The sequence below is a fragment of the Rhamphochromis longiceps genome, linkage group LG9, assembly GCF_057381845.1.
Source record: "Rhamphochromis longiceps isolate RC_006_pf linkage group LG9, R_longiceps_female_GT1.1, whole genome shotgun sequence".
NCBI classification, from domain to species: Eukaryota; Metazoa; Chordata; class Actinopteri; order Cichliformes; family Cichlidae; genus Rhamphochromis; species Rhamphochromis longiceps.
In genome coordinates this window covers 34,886,693-34,904,191 of record NC_140565.1, presented here as the reverse complement: position 1 = coordinate 34,904,191, position 17,499 = coordinate 34,886,693, and the positions used below count along the sequence as shown (strand labels likewise).

Genomic DNA, 17,499 nt, shown 5'->3' with positions numbered 1-17,499 from the left:
TTCATCGGAGGGGCTACTTAGGAGTGTGGTTGAGTTCTCTCCGATGCTGGATCGTTGCGTGAGACTTCCTGTCAGTTTCCCAGTTAGATGTCAGTTAGTGTGAGTTTGCCATAGTGTGAAGTATTTACGGCTGTGTTCTTCCTGCAGGAGTGTGGAGACGAGAGGGCAGCAAGCACGGGTGCATGGAAACTAGAAAACAGAGTTTCCGAGCACAGACATCATTAGACCATAAAACAATAAAACAAAATTAAGCAACATGGGAGAATATTCCAGTGTGTACAGCTGGATCTGGGACTGCTGCAATCTTCGATCGCGCCTCCACGTCCACATCAGATGGGAGGTAAGCATGGGATGTGGCATTGCATTCGGGGGAGGGAGGGTGATAGTACGTATCAGTATCAGTGTACATGTTTCGTGCATGTGTCTGTGTGTATCCCGTGTTCAGCTCACAGAAAGTGTCACCACACCCGGTTGAGCGGAGGTCAACAGTCTCCAGTGGACCCAGGTGGCCTTGAAGGAGGGACAAAGAGTTCTGTCAACAATCCTGTTATCATGGAGAATTTTTGTTGTTCCAGTCAGCTTCGACCTTAGCCGACCTTGGATAGCCGTATGAGTGAAGATGCTGAATGTTTGGGTTGAGTGCGAACAACTGCATCCAATTTTTACAGTTGGTCTAAATTTTATCACTGGTCACCAATTCTCTCAATTCTCTCAATTCTCTTAATTCCTATTCTTCTTCTCAAAGATGTTATCTATGGCTCATGGCTGTGCAATATAGATATATTGCACAGCCATGAGCTTCTCCAAGACCTTATCCATATTTTGTTCAATAACAGAGTCTTACTCACAGCCCTGCCCATCGTCTGTCATGTCGGCCAGCCTTATGGGATTTTGAACAGCTGTAGCCGCTTCTTGTTCTTCGATAAGCCAGGTCCGAGACAGCTCCAATCAGCCAGAACACTCTTATCGTGGTTCCAAATTGGTAGATGTCGTTCAATGTCCTCCATCGAGAGTGTAGCCAGACACACAACGCAACCGACCATCGAGTATCCGGTAGCAAACATTGTCTGCGGGACAATTGAGCTCTCTCAAACCCAGAAAGGTGTCAATTTTGTTACGGGACCAGTCGATCAAATCCATAATTCTTTAGGTTTTAGAGAACATGACTGAGAGACTCTTTGAAGGCTAGAGTTAGATGAGACTAGACAAAGACATAGAAGCAGCAGCAGGGAAGATAAGGAAGGGAGAGGGTGAAAGATGGGTCCACCTCCTCCGAGAGCCAAAGAAATCTTATTTTACTGTCCCTCCTTCCCCTCTGTTTTATTTCTCCCTTTCTGTATTGTTGTCTGTCCAACTTGTAATAACTTAAAATACAATTTGGATTTGAAAATGAAATAAAAGAAAGTTAAAAAATAAATAAACAATGATAATATAGATCAATCAAGTGGAACAATGTGGCATTGGCATATTTTCTCCACTTGAAAAAATACATCCGTTGGGCATCTTTCCTGGCCTTCAGACAAAAATTCTGATTGCTAAAGAACTGAACAGGACAGGCAAAAAATAAATAAACAAATAAAATAAAAAATAATTTAGTTAATTGTTATATTATAGCTGTTTGTGATGTTTGCAACTTTGTACTATAATAATTTATCCAATCCAGTTAATTCAGTGATTGTTTTTACTGTCTTGCAGCAACAGAGATTAATCAAATATTCTGACTCTGAAAGTTTGGGTCGACACTCTGAAATACAGGAAGTGAAATCATAGCTCAAACCTTTTATTTGTCACGTCAAACTGTTTTCTATGGTGGCCCTGAGAGGCCAAACGGACTGCAACTTCAGAAAACACTTGCAAAAAGAAAAACGCTGCAAAAAGAAAAGCGCTGCAAAAGCACACAAAGCACAACGGAAATGGGAAAAAAGACAACGGAAATGTTCCTGGGGAGACAATAACTCGACGGACCAGCTGCACGAACCAAAACATGCTAACCAGTGCGCTAGGACTGGGACACGCTTCAAAGAAGTGGAGGAGAGGTAAATGTGTTGTAATCTCATGATTCTAATAATACTACAGATATCTGGAATATACATTCAAAGGTAATTCTAACAAAGATAATGTTTAATGTAGCCTTAGAAATGAAGCTTTCCGTTGTCTTTTTTCCCATTTCCGTTGTGCTTTGTGTGCATTTGCAGCGCTTTTCTTTTTGCAGCATTTTTCTTTTTGCAAGTGTTTTCTGAAGTTGCAGTCCGTTTGGCCTCTCAGGGCCACCGTAGTTTTCATAAGGCAAACTTAACACACGGTTTGTCATGTTATGGCTGTGTGCAGGCAGGAAAAGGACCCAAACACAGACTCAACTGAGGCGGGACTGAAAGTCACAAAGCAGCTCTATTGCTGAACAGAGAAAACCATACAAAACCTAAACTGGGCAAAATCTAACAAAACATACACTGGGAGATGTAGGAACAGACACACAACATGAGAAAGGACGTAACGTCAACACCGAGAAACACAGGGCTTGAATACACTGGGGAATAACGAGGAGAATGAGACACAGAAGGGGAGCACAGCTGGGAGAAATCAGACATGATGAGACCCAAGGGAAGTGAAACTCAGTACATTCATGTAAGACACAGACCTTCAAAGTAAAACAGGAAACGTAACCCTGAGACACAGTGTTGACTAGGGGATACAACTGACAGGGGAGACGGAGCAACTGAGAAACACAGAGACCAAATATAAGGGAGGCACAGAGATCACTAAACACTGGAAATGATCACAAACAATGTTCCCTCTAATTTTTCATGTGTCTAAGTGTTGAAAGATTTTGAGTTTTGTGTTATGTTTATTTGTAGCTCCATTTAAAGGAAGAAGAGCAGGAAAAGGGAGTGAGACATGGTGTGCAGAAAAAATGTGCTGTGACAGCCAAAAAGCTACCTCCTGTTTCAACACATAAGCTAACGGTCTCTCCTTTTAAGGAGTTGTTATTGAGTTCTGTACATGCCACACCTATTGCTGTGAAAGCTTGTTTGAGTATAAATAAAGGATGTACTGAGAGCCCGCGCGATTCTCTCTGTGTCACATCTGTTGTGCACACAGGACAGATAGTGCCGGGGCATCGCCCATGTACATGTAAACATCTTTGAGTCTGTGTTTCTTGCCTCCTAAGAGTTTTCCCCTCACACTGAGCGAACACACAAACTCCCTGAGTGGACACTTGGACCACTGTGAGCAACAGCAGACGTGTGCACTGTGGTCACGCCAGCATCGAATCCATCCAAGTTACATGTTTATTAAAATAATCAAATTACAGCATTTACATTTATGTTAGACTACTTTTAATTAAATGCTTTAGCCCACTTACAATGAAAATTAAAAACAATCTTGTTCATGACCTGTGTAGGATGTTAACACTATTGGAAGTAAAAATAACTTGAACTTCAATTTTGAAAACACAACTTTCTTTTTAATTTAATTTTTCTTTATATAACTCTGACTTGTATTATGAGTATGAGTCTGTGGTCTGGGAGAGAGTCCTGTAACTCTCTGTCTGCAAACCACAGTAAATAATGACCAATGTTGGGCAATTGACTACACTACACACTAACTACACAAGATTTGTGCTAAATGTCGCAAATCCCTCACATCTCAAAACACGCTGTCACTCCTAAAACTTCCCTTTTCCTAAACAACTAAATGCCATGTTGCCATATCATTTTCTTGATTGGTTGACATGGTACATTTTTCGACCAATAGGAAAGGGTGGGGTTTTCGCTCACAGGCGGAGAGTGCTTTTCTGCTTGGCCGTCACCTAAGGATTTACATCCCTGATAAGCAGGAGTCTCACTACGAGTTTAACGTCTCCTATGAACTTACAATGGCATCACTGATTGTTTCAGGATGAGCTGCCATCATCCAATCACACATCTGCTTACCTGTATCTTTTGCTCGTTTCTCCTCCTCTTCTTTTCTCTTTTTTCTAAACTGAGCACCTGATGGCTTTGAACTTTTCTTGTCCATCTTACATTGGTTTTAATTTTGCACTCCAGAATGAACACAAATCCACCAACTCGACGATCACCACAACATAACCTAACAGACCTACACCTTAGTTCACAGATTCACTTTGTCTAAGGTTTATTTCTGGGATTTCACACAACCCAGGATTCAAATCATGAATCCATAATGGCGGAAATGACATTAAAGTTTACTTTGACTTCAGCAGCGAGCAGGCGCACCGAGGGCTCTCGCGCTCACTTTTCGCATATAGAATTTCGAAAAACATCGGTGCAAATTATAAGTCTGTATCATAATGTCTGGTGTTTTCGTGTTTGTTGTTTTGTTTTTATTTTGCGAGTTGGTTATTAGATGCTGCTCCAGCCAGCCAGAGAATCCTCGCCGCTCCGCCCTTTCCTCCTTGTGCCGCAAGCAGCAGGCGCACCTCGCAAACGGAGGGCGCCCTTACTCCCAGCAAATAGGCGAAAGAAAACCGATCAGTGCCTATGCCATTCCCAATACGAGCATTATTTTTTTTTTTTGCTGATGCCCGTGATGCCGCCCTCCACCACAATGCCGCCTGGGCAACCGCCCATGTCGCCTGTATCTAAAACCGCTACTGATGACAGGGTTGAGGACCGGATCCATCGGTTTCAGTCTGCTAAACACTAGGGGTGCAACGATACACAAAATTCACGGTTCGGTTCGATACTTTGGTGTCACGGTTCGATATTTTTTCGATACAAAAAAAATGTTCATGCCTTTTTAATTTGTCATTTATTAAAATTATAAATATATATTTTAACTCAAAAGTACAGCTTTTAAATTTAACCCTAACCCTTGTGCGTGTTTTTTATTTTGACAGCGAATGCGCACCTGCGGACCACTTATGTGCAGCCCTGGTTATTTAGCTCGTCATATTGCAGACACAGAAATTATTTTGTCCATGAAATCATAAAGCTGCACTTTCTTTTTGCCTTATAGTCTGATTTGTCATAACTTCTCCGTTTTGTGGTAAGCTTTTCTTTGGCTGTCACTTCTTCACCCTGACCTGTCTTATTTGGCTCAGCAGAACTATAATATATCTGTGTCTGTGAAGGTTCTCAGTCATCCAGGTCATCGTAGTCAAATATATATCCTGCTGCTTTTACACACGCACTCACATAAGCTCAGCGATTCTCTGCGCGATCAACCTCTCACATGTTTAAGCTGCGGGAGATTTCACTTGTCATGTTTGCGTAGTAAGCTAACGATTAATAAGACGATGTCAGAGGAATTGGTGCACAAATTATCATCACTCACAGATCAGTGCTGTTGCTCTCTATACACAGTTCGCACGATTGCAAAGTGAAAGCAAAAAAACAAGCGCAAATTCAAACGCGATTTCAATATGTCACATATTGACAGTGGCTCACCGATGCCAATGACATAATTACCCAGCTACATTTCTGAAAGAATGCAAAAGCATTGACATATATTTTTCCTACAATAGCCCGACGGGCAGGGAAGAGATAGATTTTGGTAGCCCGACTGAAAAAATCGCTAGCTCCGGGACGTCGGGCTAGCGATATTGCGAGCCCTGTATCTGATTGAGGAATCACTCATCTTTGGAAAAGAGAGTTTATTACAGAGAAATGGCTCTTTCCAAAATAAAAGCTATACTATCCGCTTCTTCTGGGCTATATTCTCAGCAGCATAAGGAGAATCATGTGCTAACAGCTGTCTAAATGACTGGGCTAAAGTTAGTAGCATGCTTGCTTTTTTTTGTCTGCTTCCACTTGTCTTTGCACTAGGATGATGTCGGCGTAAATGTGCAGTCATATTCGTTGTGTTCCCACTAGTGCTTTCAGGTTAATCTGACCTTAACGCCACAACACGGCAAATCTCCGTTAACGAGCTACCGCCGATCGCCTCGTGCGTGGGGCTAGACGGCCAACACGTTAACGAGCTAACTGCGCTAACACACTAGTTCCCACCCATGTAATTGAGCATTGCGTGGCACATCCAACATACGGTTTTACTTTAGTCCATGACTCGCTTACCTTCAGGGTCATACGTCACATGAAAACCAAAATAATTCCAAACACCAGATCTGAATGAGGGTGGGGGAGGTCCATGTTGCAAGGAGAGCTTAACTTCTGTCTCGCTAGCTTGCCCTGCGCTCTTCCTTCTGAGATGCTGTCTGTGTTGAGCGCTCAGTGAATCTGCGCTCGACAGTGCAGCCTAGGCGGAGTAGTCGAACTCAGATTCACTGAGCGCTCAACACAGACAGCATCGTCAGAAGGAAAGTTGATAAAATAAATTACAAATTTTGTATTGTTCGATACATATGCGTACCGAACCGAAAGCACTGTATCGAACGGTTCAATATCGATACGAATATCGTTGCACCCCTACTAAACACACAATGATAGTGTAAGTCAGGGAATTCCTTGAAAACATTTATCCTAAACACCTCTTGAAATAAAGACTATAAAAGACTGTAATACTCATCCAGAGAAATCAAAGTTTTAAATGCACCTGTGTGTTTATTTTGCGGACAGGAAAACTCCTTCACTGCACCCTACTCTCTGTATATGAAATCTGAGGTATGGAACAATACATCATCAGCAAAAGAGAGGTTTTTTTTGGCATTACTCGAACCTTTCCATTTTCTTCCTTAGATGTAATGCATAATGGGATACAAAGCTTGAATAAATAATTTTCATAGAGAACTCTGAGTAACTTTGAGAGCATTACACAAAACACAAAAGCAATGATTTCAGTCTTAAGCAGCTCAGTCTTTATTCTAGGAATTATTTCTCACATATGATAGTATTACAATATTTTAAAATGTCAATTTGCTTATAAAATTATTGTGTAATCTGTCAAACATGTGTCTCATGATTTGTATCAAGTCATTTTGAGGTGAAAGAACATTCCTGTCACAAGGTAAAAGCTGAAACCAGTTATTGGTGAAGTGGCTTTTATATACGAACGCCTTGGTGTTCTCCTGGGTACTCAGGAGGTGGTGAGGGGAGGTCTGTGCAGACCTGAAGTAATTTGAGTAAATACAAATTACAGCTGCTGTTTTAGTCCGATGTGAAAAGGACCCCTCCTGTTCTAGTGTTGAAAGTTTCTTCCCTTTACTACTTTTATTACAAGAAAATCTTAATTTAGATGGTTATGGGGGGTTTGTGCTGTACAGGGATGTGTCAGGTATTTCAGCATCAGTGTTTTGGTGGAATGATTGAAGGACTGTGAGAAGTTCTGACACCTGAAGATATATCACAACTGTAGTGGGGAGGAAACACTCAGCATTTAATGTTTCCTGATAACGAATACCGTTTTCTACAGTGGGTGTTATGCTACAGCCATCAGCTGTTCATTCATCAGTGCATGTGAACAAAGTTAAACACGATGATAACCAGACTGTATACTCACTGGTCACTTTAGTAGGTCCACAATTTTGGCTGCTTATCAATCTAAATATCTAATTAACCAATGATATTGAAGAAACTCAATGCGTTAAGGCATATAGACATCATCAAGACGACCTGCAGTTCACATTGAGCATCACACTGAGGAAGAAAGGCGATTTAAGTCACTCAAGAGGCTTTACAGCTTTATACGCTTATTAACATCTTATCACACTATAAAGGAAATGCCAATTCAACCGATAAACAACTGCAACCATGAGCAGGTGAGGATGATCCTAAAGCCACCGCTGATGACAAACAGGAGTTATTTGATGTGCTTTCATTAATCAGGTTGTTTGAAAGTTAAACCAGAGCATAAGATGTCAAAAACACACAGAGATTAAGTTAAAGGTTGTGAAACTACATCCAGCTGGCATCCCAAGAACTGACTGTCTGCTTAGAGAAACGTCCACCATCCAGTAGTTATGGATTCTTGATCGTCTGCAGCTCTGCCTGAGGATAACATGCTTTCTTTGTCAGGGTTCGCGACGCGAGCCAGGTGTAAGATATTAAAGGACCCAGGATGCAGCACAACTGAGGTGAGGAAGCTTTATTGACAGTGAGATAATAAACAAAGGCGAGGGTGGGAAAAAACAGAACAGGGGTCCGTTCTTCGTACCTCGCTTACTATATCCAAGATCAAATCATTGCGCTAACTTTGAGCTCGCTATTCCGGTTCTCCGAACACACCTGTTGTTGACAATTAGTACAGCTGGATGAAGTAACGTGAGATCACTGGGTGGCTTAAAAGGGGCTACGCATCGATAGTAGAAACATTGATCGGCAACCCTTTGATTGGTCGGCGAAAATGTCGAAGGAGCGCGCTCAGTATTTTTCAGCAGCAGAGCAAGAACTCTTGATTGAGGGATTTCAGGAGTTTCAGAGTTTAATTAAAACGCAAGGGAACACTGCAAAGGCTGCAAAAGCAAGGAGAGAGGGCTGGCAGAAAGTTGCTGACAAATTAAACTCGTAAGTAATTTAATAATATTAATAATAAATTGGATTTATATAGCGCTTTTCAAGGCACCCAAAGCGCTTTACAATGCCACTATTCATTCACTCTCACATTCACACACTGGTGGAGGCAGCTACAGTTGTAGCCACAGCTGCCCTGGGGCAGACTGACAGAAGCCAGGCTGCCATATCGCGCCATCGGCCCGTCTGGCCAACACCAGTAGGCGGTAGGGTAGATTTATCATATATTATATTATATTATATTATATTACATTATATCCTCTTTCACATTAGAGCAGCGACAGGACCCACTAGAACATGGGAACAAGTAAAAGTGAAATATTAGAATATTCTACAGAATGGTAATATTTATCACTTATATTGCTTGTCGTCTCTTGGAAAGAGACCCTGAAATAATCTGTTTGTTTGTTTATAACAGCAACCAAGAAAAGGGGCAGAGCAAAAAAAGACAGGTGGTGGTCCTGCACCCCCTCGTCAACAAGTTGGTTAAGTAAATAATACCCTCACGGGAAAATCGATATCTCTCTATGAGCACACTGTCGCGCTGAGCTAAAGGATCCTGTCTATCCCGCAATATACGCTGAATTCTGAGGACTCTCCTTATCAATCTTGCACCTTCCGCAATGGGTGGCTCGCGTATACGGACAGGACATGGCTGCGACAGACTTCCCAAATCCACCTTCGCTTTTATAGCCGTGGTCTCTCATCTTGATTACACGAAGTAATTTACAATTACTACTCTAAAATATGAATTACATCTGAAATAATCAAATACATGAAATAGAATGATTAATAGTACATTTCCCTTTTTTTAGGAAATGACCTGTATGTATCTGTGTGAAATCAATAAAAGGATCAAGTACTGCATTATCTTTAGTTACATTGATGTTATTTATTTATGGTGAAACAGTGGTAAAATGTCGCTGTTGCTTTCGTATAAATGAAGCGGACATACCTGAGTGGCCACGATCTAATCCTGTTTACATAAAGTAAACCTGCTCCCGAGCAGGTTTACGCTTACGGATCTGTTGCTATGACAGCAAGTCCCGGATGAGCTTCGGAGAACCGAACGATCCAAGATCACGCGAAATCGTCAACAATCAAATCCAGCTAACTTACAAAGGCGAGGTACGAAGAACGGACCCCAGGGAGTAACCTAAACTGGGAAAAGCTAAACAAAAAACAGACCTGAAACAGACGGAGGCACGGCTGGGAGACAAGGGGAGTGAAACTAGAAACACTGACGAGAGACACAGACCTACAAAATAAAACAAGAACTCACACATGCAAAGACACAGACTAAGAAATCCGGACTTGACACAGGAATACACAGGCAGAAAAGCCTAAATACTAAACTGGGGAAGAACAGAACCAAAACCCAAAGAAAGAGAAAACCAGAACCAAAATACATCACAATAATAGAAAACACAAAACGCTGGGTCAAAAGACCCAGGGCCATGACATTCTTACAGAAAGTGAGCAATGACAGAGAACTCACGTTTTTATGCACTGGTGGGATTGAGAGCCCTCTCCTATTTACTAAACTGGCACTTTAACCAAACCAGCCATAAACATTGTCACAGCTGGTTGTGGCTAAGCAGTAGTATAAAAAGGAAGGATTAAGCCTAGCTGCAAGCTGCAACTGGGAAAACAGTCAAGGTTACACCTGAAGGACTCAACATTTGAATGTTTCAGATGATCAAAAAGGAAAGAAATATGACAAAGGTACCTGGGTCAGTGGAAAATAGTCTGTAAATGGTTTCATTTGTTAAGGGTAAAAAAGTATGAAAAACAACCTGACCATGTATGGAAGCCGGCTGAAAGACCTCACACAGCAGCACATCATGATACGATCAAAAGAAACAGCAGAGAAACAAAGTCACTGACATCAGTATGAAAAGGTTACAGAGTCATTTCTAAGGCTTTGGGACTCAAGCGAACTACGAGCCATTATCCACACTACAGGAAAAATGGAAGAGTACTCAAGCCTCCCAGGAGCAAGTGGCTGACTAGAAATACTGCAAGAGTGCATCGATGACTAATCCAGGAGGTCACTGAAGAACCCAGATCATCATCTAAAGACCTGCAGGCCTTACTTAGCTTAGATAAGGTCAGAGGTCATGATTCAGCAATAAGAGATTCAATGGGGGGAGAGATTCAACAACAGAAAGGCTCATCTCACATCTAACAACAGCTGTAGTTGGAGCTGTAGTTTTTCGAGAGATTCCCGTTACACGTGGCATTAAAAGAAGATCACAGGAACAGCCTGACACAGTGGTGGTGGTGTGACGTCTTCCCAAGAACACCTCATACCAAAAAACCGATTCCAGGAAGGATTCTTGTATATGTGGAACCCTCTAACCAAGTAACTGAGCTGAGTCGACACAAGAGGAAAAGAAGCACAACTGCATGATACACAGAAGTGCTGGCTCACTAATCAGCTGCTAGAGACCACTGAACGATCCGAGTTTTACTTCTTTACAGATGAGCATCCAGACCAGGACAGAGAGGAAATCTGACATAACTGAGTCAATGAAACCACAAAAAGATCAAACTGTTTAAGGTGGTAATACACCAAAGTACAGCCCAGACCCAGATCAGCTTGACTTTTTTATCTTTTTCTTGGATATAAAGTCACATCAGTGGTCGTTTCACATCCTGTTGATGGCTTTAGTTCATATTGAAGGTTTTCAAAATCAATGGGTGTGAAATGTTTTGATTTGTCACACTGGTCACAGCTGTAGTTTCCCCTCCATGTATGTACGTTCATGTTTGTTACAACTTCCTGACAGCGAGACACTTTTCTCCCAGTTTCTGCATTTGTATGGTTTCTCTCCTGTGTGGACTCTTCCATGCACTTTAAGATGATCCGCAGTGGTGAAGGAGAGATGGTTTTTGACCCCATGTGACAGAGTTAATTTTGGTTTAATTCACTTGGTTTAGGGAAGCCTCTCCCACATTCTTTGCAGTAGTTCGTTTTGTCTCCAGTGTGTCTGAGTTGATGTTGTTTAGGTTCTCTTGATGATTGAAAGTTTTTTCACAAAAGTCACAGAGAAACTCTTTCCACTACCACAGTGACGACAGGGTTGAGAACTGGATCCATCTGTGTCGCTCTGCTTCTAAACAAAGACACAAACCCAGTGGAAGTCAGGGAATTCTCTCAACATTTTTATTTTTAATGGCGCCTGAAATAAGGAGTATCTGTGCCAGTGTCCAATTATATCTTACTGTTTACATTTCAACACTCAGCTTACTGGGCAACATTAAGTCTTCATTTGTAGGTAATCTACTTAATGGGAAGACTGGTGATTAAACCCCTGGATGCTCTACTCTGCATCCCACAAGATACTGACTCCAACCTGCTCTCCGATGCATCCATTGGAGTGTGAATGTTAGATAGAGAGAAAGGGGAGGAGCTTTTAAAACTTTTAAGCTTTGAAATTAAACTTCATTCATATAAAATTGTAAAACTGTTAAAAGAAAAATACATACCTCACAGTAACTGCACTTTTAGAGTTTCTCTCTGCTGTGAATCTTTTGGTGTGATTTGAGGTAATGTGGAGATTTAAAAGTCTTCTCACACAGGTCACATTTATAAGGTCTCTCCTCAGTGTGGGTAAACATGTGCTGTTGTAAGTTTTTGTATATCACAAAAGCTTTACCACACTGATCACAGCAGTAAACATTATTTTTGGTGTGAATGCGTAGGTGATTGTTTCGGCTGACTAGCCAGCGGAAAGTTTTTCCACAAATGTGACAGCTGTACGCTTTAACTCCACTGTGGACGACTTGGTGTGTTTTTAAGCTTGCAGGGTGGGTAAAAGACTTTCCACACAAGTCACAGCTGTACGCTTTAACTCCACTGTGGACGAGTTGGTGAGTTTTTAAGTTTCCAGGACGGTTAAAAGACTTTCCACACAACTCACAGCTGTATGGTTTAACTCCACGGTGGACGAGTTGGTGAGTTTTTAAGTTTCCAGGACGGTTAAAAGACTTTCCACACAACTCACAGCTGTGCGTTTTAACTCCACTGTGGACGAGTTGGTGTTTTTTTAAATTTCCAGACTGGGTATAAGACTTTCCACACAAGTCACAGCTGTGCGCTTTAACTCTACTGTGGACGAGTTGGTGTTTTTTTAAATTTCCAGACTGGGTATAAGACTTTCCACACAAGTCACAGCTGTACGCTTTAACTCCACTGTGGACGAGTTGGTGTTTTTTTAAGTTTCCAGGACGGTTAAAAGACTTTCCACACAACTCACAGCTGTAGGCTTTAACTCCGCTGTGGACGAGTTGGTGAGTTTTTAAGTTTCCAGGACGGTTAAAAGACTTTCCACACAACTCACAGCTGTGCGTTTTAACTCCACTGTGTATGAGTTGGTGTCTTTCTAAGTTTCCCGAACAGTGAAAAGACTTTCCACACAAGTCACAACTGTATGTTTTCTCTTCCTTTCTTCTGTGAGGTTTGTCGGCCTCCTGAGAGCGCTGACTTCTTGCTCCATGTTGGTCCTGCAGTGACAGAGATACAAACAGAGGCAGTGAGTGAAATGCAGTCGTGGAACAAACTCAACCTTCAAATTTCCTCTATTAACACTAGTTTTAAACCAAAGGTTGAAGTAGTTCCTTTTCAGTCAATACACTCGGTACAACACACGTGCTATGGGATATCATGCCCTCACGTGTCCTGGCTGAGGAAACCTTTATTCACGCCTTTAAGGCAGATTATCTGTGATGACGTGTGCACAGCCCCAATGTGCCGCCACTGCTTCGGCAGTCAGCCCCTGATTCACTGTGCAGCTAAGAAGCTGCAGGTGGACTAGCCCTCTCCTCTGCCAGCTCAGAAGCTGTCGCAGTTCACAGGCTTTTTCCTCCAACTGGACCCCGCAATATCAAAAAACTGCCTTCCTATGTTCCCAAACTTTGTCTGAGAGCTAAGTGCATCATGTGGCAAACCTCTGTCTACCTGCATCACTGTACCCAGCTATGAACAGTACATGACGTTGGACAGCACCGACAAAACTGGCTTAGCTAACCCACTCCTTATGGAGCTGTCTCTGGCTGCTTACCTGGCCCCATCCAATCCAATCCAATTTTATTTATAAAGCACTTTAAAATACCCAGCACAGGAACAAAGTGCTGTACAGAAAATAAGTTAAAACAATAGAATAACAGAAAGCAGCGAAATAAATAAATAAAACATAAAATTAAAACAGCCCTATATTAAAACAAAAACAAGATAAAACAGCATCGAATCACCTAAAAACAACTAAAATAAAAATAAAAACCAACATCTCACGTGGTGTCAAAGGTCAGGGTAAAGAGGTGGGTTTTCAAGAGTGACTTAAAAACAGATAAAGAAGTGGCCTGTCTAATCTCTAAAGGAAGCTCGTTCCACAGTTTGGAGCTGCTACAGCAAAAGCACGATCTCCTCTAAGTTTACGCCCAGTCCTGGGTATCTTCAGGAGCAGCTGATCAGCTGACCTGAGAGAGCGGGTGGGTGTATAAGGCTGTAGCAGCTCAGAGAGATAAGATGGAGCTAGGCCATGGAGAGCTTTAAAAGTAAATAAAAGAATTTTAAAATGAATCCTAAAAGAAATGGGCAGCCAGTGACGTGAAGCTACAACAGGGGAAATGTGCTCAAACTTTCGAGTGCCAGTTAAAAGACGAGTTGCGGCATTTTGCACCCTCTGTAGATGACTAATATATGATGTGCTCACCCCAATATAAAGTGCATTACAGTAATCCAGCCGAGTGCTAACAAAGGTGTGGATCACTGTCTCAAAGTGCTGCCGTGAAAGAATTGGCTTTATTTTTGCCAGCTGCCTGAGGTGAAAGAAGCTAGATTTTACCACTGCCTTAATTTGACTGTCAAGCTTCAGTTCACAGTCCACTTTGACCCCCAGGTTTGTGACAGTTGGCTTAACATACTGTGCCAGGGAATTTACATACACATTGGGGGTCTCAGTGGGGCTGCCAAAAACCATCACCTCGGTCTTTTTATCATTGAATTTTAAAAAGTTAACAGACATCCAAGCCCTAATGTCATCGAGACACTGAAGTAATGGCTGTGTGAGGTATCTGCCTTTTTTCTTTAGAGGGACATAGATCTGACAGTCATCAGCATAAAAGTGGAAAGGAATGCCGTGCTTTCTCAGTACAGAACCAAGAGGAAGCAGATATAAAGAGGAGGGGGCCTAGAACTGAGCCCTGTGGGACACCACACAAGAGGGGAGCGGAGGACGACACATAGTCACCGAGGCTGACACAAAAAAGTTCGCCCCGCCAAGTAGGACCTGAACCACTCCAGTGCTGTGCCCCTAATGCCCACCCAGTGCTCCAAACGAGAGAATAAAATGGCATAATCCACGGTATCAAACGCAGCTGTCAAATCTAAAAGCACAAGAACAACACAGTCCCCAGCATCAGTCGCTAAAAATATGTCATTAAAAACTTTTAAAAGGGCTGATTCAGTGCTATGAAAGGCTTTAAAACCAGATTGGAAAACCTCTAACACATTTTGCTTTTCCAGGAAGGCCATTATTTGGCTGTAAACTACCTTTTCAAGAATTTTGGAAAGAAAAGGTAGTTTGGAGATAGGCCTGTAATTTGCAAGAACCGTAGGATCCAGAGCAGGTTTTTTAATCAGGGGTTTGACTACTGCATGTTTAAAATCTTTAGGGACGACACCTGACGACAGTCAGACTATGGTTTACCAGCTCAAGAACCAAAGGACCAACTGTAGGTAACACCTCTTTTAAAAGTTGAGGAGGGACGGCATCATTTGGAGACCCTACAGACTTAAAACGACCAACAGTCTCCTTTAAAACGGAAAGAGTCACATGCTCAAACCTGTCAAAGACAGCAGAGGAGGAAACAGAGACTGAGAGGTCACGAGCACAAGGAGAGACTTGATGAAAAGTGTTCAGCAGTGGAGGAGTTAAAACACGACAGTGCTGAACAGCAGCGTGAGGTTTAACTGAGGCACAGGCAAGAGGAACTTCAAACATCACAGGACTGTGGTCATAAAACACAGCATCACAAATCTATGTTAAAAACAGAAAAGCCATGAGATCAAACAAGATCAAGTGTGTGTCCACGTTCACGTGTGGGACCTGTCACACATTGCACCAGATTAAACGAATCAATAAGGTTTAAAAAGCCCTTCGCCATGGGCATATCAGGACAACAGTCGTGAATATTAAAATCCCCAACAATATGAACACGATCATATTTTGGCAGGAATTCAGCCAAGAAGTCAGCAAAGTCAACACAAAGTCCTTATTGTATTTTGGAGGCCGATAAACCACCGCACACAACACTGTGTGAGAGCAGCCCAACTCAAACAGACAGTTCAAAGCTGGTGAACGACGGGGTTGATAGCTTCTTACATTTAAAATGACTTTTAAAGATCGTAGCTATTTCTCCTCCTCGGCCCAACATACGTGGGGAATTAGAATAACAGCAATCGCCAGGTAGAAGATCTGAGAAGAGGCTGCACTCCCCAGCGCTCATCCACGTCTTGCACACACAGAGAAAATCCAGTCCTCGGGATGTGTAGAAATCCTTCAGGATAAACGTTTTGTTCGCTAGGGACCTAGCATTTACCAGGCCAATCCTGGCGGTAAGCGGCGGATCCCCGTCACTAGCCGTCCTAGAAGCCCGACACAGAGGCCGCAGGTTCCGCAGATTCACACCACGCCGGCGGGACTGGAACATCCCATCCAGGCAGATGACAGGTACCAGCCAGGTACAGACAGGTTCCAACGATCGCCGAGAGAAACAGAAGTTTGGCACCGCTCCTTGTTTTCTGGATAAGGGCTTAAGAGAATACCTTAAAGAAGCTTTCAGCTTCACCAGGAAGCCAGCCCTTCGACCCCGGCGTCAGCACTTTTGCCGGAGTGGTGGATCTGGAACACGGCACAGGTGAGCCGGGATCTCCGATATTAGCGGGGGCAAAGTTTTATGTCCAGCTTGGTTCCACTTTGCCCAGCCTTTGGCAGAAGGTCGGAGATCCAGTACGGTTAGGCGATCATACACCAAGAGAGAGTTGGCATTTATTACAATAGTCAATAAAATCAAAACAAACAACCAACACTGGCAGTGATAGACAGCAAGCCACATGCACCGGCGCCATCTTTTTTAAGGTTAAAAAGGTTAAGTCGGTGCGGCGCCACCGACTTAACCATGGAGTCGGCATCACATCATTCATGCTTTTCGGCATCACACCATTCATGCTTTTCTTCAAAGATGGCCTGGAGATCGAAAAATGGAATTACATCTGCTGTTCACCTGACTGCTGCTTCCAAAATGGCCTACAAAGCAGACTGGAGGAGCACTACCTTGCATCATGCCTGAACAGAAACATTGTCCAATTTCTTAAATATTCACATTACGGCCCACAGAACCGCTCCCAAACCTGGGGGGTGAATCAAACATGATTAGTCACCAAATACAGTTTTTAACCTTTTCTTTTTTGGCTTTTGCAGTGTTTGATTTTTGTCCCAGGATTGGTCCAGTTTTTGTGATTGAAACAAAAAGGCTTGGACAGCGAGCACAGCTCTGACTGGCTGAAAGAAGACGTTTGTTTTCCTTCTGACTGCATACTGTTTTAGCAACAATCCATACAGGTTGGCATCACCAGACCCCTTTGAGTTTGGGTTTGTGGTTGCATTAAATAAGATTCCATCTACAAAAAAGACTTACGGTTTAATTTGAAAATGAATAAAAACGAGTGCAAAAAAAAAAAAAAAACCTCGTCTGGATTATTTTCTGTTCAGTAGCTCTGATGAAAGATTTTTAATTTTGTGATTATGCTTAAGTTGTAGCTTCATTTAAAGGAAGAAGAGGTTGTGAATTGGAGCCAACACAGGGAGAGAGAAATTGAAGCCATATGTGTAAAAGGAATGTGGTGACATCCGGTTTTAAACGGACAGACTGGCACTCCCCCTCTCTTTCTCCTTTTAAGGAGTTCCATACATGACACTCCTACTGCTGTGGAGACTTGCTTTAAGTATAAATAAAGGACGTTCAGGATGCCCTGGGCGCTTTTTCTGTGTCTCATCTGTTGTGC

The 17,499-nt window shown here is 42.5% G+C and overlaps 1 protein-coding gene across 3 annotated transcripts in view; it reads right to left on the bottom strand.

Annotated features, from left to right (window-relative positions):
* Positions 1-6,755: 6,755 nt before the first annotated feature.
* The window catches only part of LOC146662758 (uncharacterized), a 29,702-nt gene continuing 18,958 nt past the window's right edge, over positions 6,756-17,499 (bottom strand). For all 3 annotated transcript variants that reach the window (XM_085419386.1, XM_085419387.1, XM_085419388.1), the window contains 2 exons: positions 11,922-12,938; positions 6,756-11,548 (listed from right to left, as the gene is read on the bottom strand). In XM_085419386.1, the coding sequence (XP_085275512.1) occupies positions 11,940-12,938 (999 nt within the window). In that variant the 3' untranslated portion in view covers positions 6,756-11,548; positions 11,922-11,939. The remainder of the gene's footprint in view (positions 11,549-11,921; positions 12,939-17,499) is intronic.